The sequence below is a fragment of the Rhineura floridana genome, chromosome 6, assembly GCF_030035675.1.
Source record: "Rhineura floridana isolate rRhiFlo1 chromosome 6, rRhiFlo1.hap2, whole genome shotgun sequence".
NCBI classification, from domain to species: domain Eukaryota; kingdom Metazoa; phylum Chordata; class Lepidosauria; order Squamata; family Rhineuridae; genus Rhineura; species Rhineura floridana.
In genome coordinates this window covers 60,174,894-60,181,363 of record NC_084485.1, presented here as the reverse complement: position 1 = coordinate 60,181,363, position 6,470 = coordinate 60,174,894, and the positions used below count along the sequence as shown (strand labels likewise).

The 6,470-nt window shown below is 45.7% G+C and overlaps 1 protein-coding gene across 1 annotated transcript; it reads left to right on the top strand.

The window, feature by feature from the left end:
- Positions 1-5,149: 5,149 nt before the first annotated feature.
- Positions 5,150-6,470, top strand: G0S2 (G0/G1 switch 2). Its single transcript, XM_061630352.1, has 2 exons — positions 5,150-5,267; positions 5,786-6,470. Exon 2 carries the CDS (start codon positions 5,823-5,825, stop codon positions 6,132-6,134), a length of 312 nt encoding a protein of 103 aa, XP_061486336.1. The 5' UTR covers positions 5,150-5,267; positions 5,786-5,822; the 3' UTR covers positions 6,135-6,470.

Here is a 6,470-nt window from a genome sequence, read left to right as displayed (position 1 = left end):
TAAATGTGTGTGTGTGTTTGTATTCAGTTTTAAAACAGGCTTTCCCCTATATCTTCAACTGATCAAATTCAATGAGCTTGGGATCTAGAAGTTTTAGATTGTTCTGATGGAAAGTGTGGATAACTAAAACTAAAACCAAAAGGATAATTAAAAACCACTTGACTTCAGTCAGATGTATGCAACATAGAGAGGACATCAAAATAAGTAATCCGGTTTGGAACACTATGGCTCCTATCACTCTAAGGTGCAAAAGCCAATACAATGGAACAATGTTTGGCATGTTGCTACTTGCTTAACAGCTAGTTAAGCAAGTAAGACAGCTAGTTCTGTGCTACTACACTAAATCTCTTTCTCTTCCCTATTATAAAATGGATGATGTGTATTCACAGTGGCCCCTCAGTGGCTCTAATGGCTGCACAGAATGATGTAAGAAGAGGTGGTAAGAAATGATCGTGATGAGCCCTCTAGAGTAGGGGTAGTCAATGTAGTGCCCTCCAGATGAATGTTGGACTCCAACACCCATCAGCTGCAGCCAGCATGGCCAATAGCCAGGAATGATGGGAGTTTAGTCCAACAACATCTCGAGGGCACTGCATTGACAACATCTGTTCCAGAGTAATGCAAAGGTTCTTGAGCAATCTAACTTTGCCACACAGGGTGGGTGGAGATATACCTGCACACACCTGCTACAGATCACCCTCTTCATCTCTATGTCCTGTTCAGGCATTTAAAATGACTGCATACAGAAGGAGATCAGAGTTAAACCTGGTGGCCTCACATGATCTCTAGTTTAGTTTATAGTTTATTTATATACCACTTTTTGGCCAAAAGGCCCCCAAAGTGATGAACAACATATTAAAATATATTTTAAAAAAAGAAATTACATAAGAAATAACCAGTAAAAAATATACAATAAAAAATACAATGCAACAAGAACAAAGTAAAAAAAATTGCAACAAAAACAATGTTTTCTTTGTTTTCAAATGATGCACACAGTTACCACAGCAGAAGTGGTCTTTGGAGAGACATTCCTTCTTTTCTTGGAAGCTTTTTTAAATTGCCTTTTAAAAAAAATTGTTTTTAAATTTGTGTATTTGTTTTTAATGTTTTTAATTGTTGTAAACCGCCCAGAGAGCTTCAGCTATGGGGCGGTATACAAATGCAATAAATAAATAAATAAATAAATAACGTCATTGGCCAAGTTGTCCCTCTCCACCTCCACGTGGCCTTTGTTGGTGGCGAGCTGGTCCACCTGCCCGGGCTGCAGGGAGGATGTCCGACTCCCTAGGTGGCATGCTGCTGCCTCATGCCTGGCACGGACCCGCAAAGGTAGGCGTGGAGCTCCTGGGTGGTGAAGTGGTAGCTGGGCAGGCGCTACTCGCAGTCCTGGGCTCTATCGAAGCTTCTCTTCTTGGGCGAGGCTCCCTGGGGTTTGCCTTTTGGATTGCAGCTTAAGCCTAGGTCCCAGGCGATGGTCTGCAGGCACAGGAGGCCACCACCTTGCTGAAGCAAAGCAAGTCTGGGTCTGGTCAGTGCTGCCTGGGAACCACATGTATGCCCCCTTGAGTTCTTTCATTTCATTTCTCTGGAGATGACACTAAACCACAGTTCAGAACAGACAGCTGCGAGTAATTTACAAGCGGCAATTCACAAGTTGCAATAAGCAAAAGAAGACTGTCCCTGAACGTGGATAAAGTCCCAAGTAGGCAGTTAATTGTTGGAGAGACCTTACTGAAAGCTTGGTCTATTGTGTTAGAAGCACCCTTCTCATTTGGCTGCTGCTCGTGCACTGCACACAGTACTCCTAAACTCACTTTAAGCAGCCACACACTTCAGAACAGGCTGGAGTTTGTTTTAAGAACTTACTTGTAGACAGAGTTGATACAGCAACAGCCTGTAAGGATGGAGAATAGGGGCTTTCCTAAACTAAGCCAAAACTGTTATCAGTAGGCCACACACGCGCACACACCCCTTTCCTCAGTTCATTTTTTCTACTCCTCCCTCCCGAAACAGCTTCTTTTTCAAACACATTGGGGCTTACTTCTGCATAATTCTATGCATTCTCTGTGCGTTCGTTGTGTCATTGATGCTTCTCTACTTGGAGGGTATAGATTGCATGCAGAGGTGGACTCATGCTCCTCTGTGAATGGCATGGAGAATGCATGGAAGTTAGGGGCTGCAACCACCACCCTGATCTCGGCCATCATCGAGCCATTCATCTCAAAAGCCTCAACAGAGTTCTATCCTTCACTGATTAAAAAAAATCTATCAACCCTTCCTTATCTGAATAAAGCAACAAGTCTCCATTGCAATGAGAGCCACTTTTGCAACAGAGAGCATACAGAGTCACAACCCCTTATTGTCCAAACAGACAACACAGCAAGTGGGTGAGAGGTAAGAGGGAGGCATATAGGCTTACGCAAGATTGCACAGTGGCTTTATAAACAGAAATAGAATACAGATCCCTAGAGTAAAGACCTAAACCATGTCCTGTGTACTAGAAAAGCATTGTCTCCCCTAACCATTCTGAAAGCTGGCAAGAACCCTAACTATATGGACATGGGTTGCTTGCCTTTCCCCTGAAAGAGTGAGTCACGCACTGGAGGAAGGGGCTGGATGTGGCTGGTCTCTATTCCTGGATTCTGAACGTAGTTTTATCAAAATAACGTGGGCCTTCACATAAAGAAGCTACATAGAGCCAGTGTAGTGTAGTGGTTACAGAGCCAGAAAATGACAAGGAAGGACTGGGTTCAAATCTCTACTCAGCCATAAAGCTCACTGGGTGAACTCGGATTGGTCACTCTCTCTCAGACTAAACTACCTCACAAGGCTGATGTGAGGATAAAAATGGAGGGGGAACCAGACAATGGATCTCCTTGCAGGAAAGGTGGGATATAAATTTCTCAGAATCTAAATACATGGCAGAGTCTGCAATTGCAGATTGATTACTAAGTCATATAAAAGAAATGTGGTATTGTGGCTATAGTATGGAACTTGGCTGAGGAGAATCAGGGTTCGAAGCTTTGCCTCTCCATAAAGCTACCGGGGGGGGGGACCGTAGAGTAGTGACTATCATTCAGCCTACCCTACTTCACAATAGTGTTGTGAAGATAAAATGAGAATGGTCTTGTGTGCCACCCTGAGCTCTGTGAAATCAAATGCTGTATTCCCAAACCAAAAATCAACAGAAAGTTTGACAGCAGGGCAGAAAGAGTTTATAAAGGACCAGGCAAGGTAGCAAGAAGAAAACACACACACAAAAATTCATTCAGTTTTTTGTTCATTTTTCATTGCTATACTTTAGATCTTCAGAACAATTATTCCTTGTATTTGCAAGTGAATCAAAACCCCTAAGTATACTTCCTTGAGATATTAAGAGAAATATGCAACTATCTCTGGAGGGTTGATGCTTTTATAAGGGCAAATCTTTAAAAATAATGGAAATAGGAAATAGGCAGTCTTGATGACACCCACACAGGCATCATCACAAGATCTTCACAGTAAGGTCAATCTTCACGATAACATGTTTAAAACATTTGGAAGTGCAACAAAAAGTTTCCTCAGACTACCTTGAGCAGCCTCCCCCCCACACACACTTTTTTTTTAGGGGAAGGCCCACAGCATGCAAGAGGACCCCAAGCTGAATCCTCAGCATCTCCAGTTGGGGCTGGGAGAGGCCCCTGCCTGAAACCATGGAGAGCCGCTGCCATTCAGGGAAGGCAACACTGAGCTAAATGTACCAAAGGTCTGATTCAGTGAGCTGACTTAGCAAGACTACAATCGTGCAGGCTCCTAGAGATGAGCTCACAGCTGCTTTGCTCCTCCCAAGGCCTTTTTACTCCTGCATCAGGTTAAGCTAAGCCAAGCTTTGGCTTAGCATGTTGTCTGAATGGGGACTGGTGGCTAAGGTCTCTCCTCACTAACCACAATCTGTAAACTACCAGGGGTGCAGTTGTCCAGGGTCTCAGGTGGTCTTTGACTCCTTACATTTTTGGGAGCAGGGTCCCTATGTCTCCAGTATCCTGTGAGCCAATCAGCATGAAATAGTGTGTTAACCACTGAGAAGAGTCTTCTAACATGCTTCCTTATCCTTTCCTGCTGATTGGAGCCAATCAGAGTTAAAGGTGAGTCAGCCACTGAGAAGACTCTTCTCAGCAGCTAACTCTCCTCTTTCATGCTTATTGGCACCTAGGGCCATCGGTTGTTGTGGGAGAAGGCATCAACAAGGACTCATTCTCAACCCTGCAGCAAAAAAGGGGGAGGGGGCATGGCTGTGACTGACATGAAGGGACCCTGCATTTCTCAATTTGCCGCTGTGCTTCTGTAGACAACTGGTTACAAGGTTTATCTTAGTGCAGCCTTGGTCAACCTGGTGCCCTCCAGACATTGTTGGACCACAACCCCCAGCAGCCCAAGCCAGCACACTGTAGTCCAACAAAGTCCAGAGAGCACCAACTTGCCAAGGCTGGCTTAGCGTGCCAGTGCAAACCATGAGCAACTCTGATACCGTTTGTTTGTTACTGCTGTGTGCATTGTGTGACCTGCTCTTAAATCCTTCTGCTTGGGGCAAGTTAAAATCAAAATGAATCGATCAACAGAGTAAAACAATGCAAACAAGGAGACCCAAACCGAGTCACCGATTAAGCCTGCTTGTAAAGCTTTAATGCCCTTTAACGCAAGGCTGCGGGGGGGTGGACTGAAGGTCATCCTAACACTGGCAGTACCATACGTCTCAGTCTGCTTACTCCCAGTCCCGGCCGCACAAGAGTCTGACACACACCCCTCCTCCAACCTTTGCAAAAACCTCGCCGGGCTGCCCCCAACCGGAGGCTGCCTGACGTTTGGTACGTGACTCCACTGATAAATGAGATTGATTCATTTGACGGCTGCATGCTTTGGCCATGCCTCCTCCTCCCGCTTCTCCACTGGGAGCTGGCGCCGATCCCAGGCCCGGCTGTGGGCCACCTCTGGAGGGGCAGGAGGGTCCAACCCCTAGCCAATGGCGGCGTGCTGGCGGCGTGCTCGGCGCATGGGCAGCCCTATTGGCCTGCAGCCTGCATAGACAATCTCAAGCGAGCTGGTGCGGGGCAGGCGGGGCAGGGGCGGAGCTTCGACCCGCCGTGGAGAATATAAAGCCAAGTGCCTGCGCTTGCGAAGTCAACAGTTGAGAACTTTTTGAGTTTGTTCTCGGGGGAAAAGAGCAGCGAACAAGCAAAGCAATTGCGGAAAATCCTGATCGAGGCAGACGACCCCGCTCTGTGGAACTGGTAAGCATGGCGGGACCGGGTTTTTGTTTCATTTCATTTTATTAAAACAAGACCAAGATGGTAAAAATGACCGCCGGTGAGATAGGCTGATGCCAGGCAGTTCAGCTTCACCGTAGGAAAAGCCCCCGTCTCCAGTTTTGAATGGGACTGTTCAGAGATTGATTTGAATTCATCAACAAAAGGTTTGCAACTGTACGACTGTATTTGGGGAGAGTTTTTTAAGCTCCTGTGCTTTTTTGCATTTGTTCTGTAACACAAGTGCCACGTATGTGTGCCCTTTGGTGAGATAGATATGGATAATCTGGACTGAATTGCATTATAAATGCACACACGATGTATACTGTGGTGCACATTGTGGTCATAGCCAATGGCCTTGGACAATGGGTCATTGTCAGCTGCACTTCTGTGAGCAAACACTGTCAGTTTCTTCAAAGTAAAATTAGTTTGTGAGGTGGGAGAGGCTTCATTCGCCTGAGCTGTAACCTGATGTACTTTTTCTTTTCTTCTTTGTCATCTAGGTCTCTGTGACTTGCTGTGTCTACTCAATAGCTTACCATGGAGACAATGCAGGAGCTGATCCCCTTTGCCAAAGAGATGCTGAGCCAGAAACCCAATGGGAAGATGGTCAAGGTGTACTTGCTGGGGAGCATGCTGGCATTCTTTGGAGTGGTCATTGGCCTGGTGGAGACGGTCTGCAGCCCTTTCACTTCTGAGGGGAGGCTAGAGGAGGAAGAGGAAGAGGGGAGGCCTGCCGTTCCCCTGACAAAAGAGGCAGTCGTTCCTCAGAAACGGGAGGATGTAATGTTGGAAAAGAGCAAACAGGCACTGGCTGTGAGGAATTCAGTGAACAGGCAGCATGCATCGTAAGAACACTGTCTTGTGTGTGCAAGAACGCCATGACCTGAAATGCCCAGGACATTTGTTGCCCCGTTTCAGATTCCAGAAGACTTGAGGACTGTTACCTGTGTGTGAGACTGCAAACGCGAAAGGACTCTATATATAAAACCAAGACAGTTTTATTTTGCTGCTATGCAGCAGTTGAACTATACAGCCACTTACATCTATGTACCTGTTCTGTTGGTATGAATATGTGAAGCTTTGTAGCATCTTATACCTACCTATGCGTGGGGTTGTTTTTTATTATTATGGCTATACATGCATTTTACAGACATTTTCACTTTAAATAAACTCTTTTATACCTGA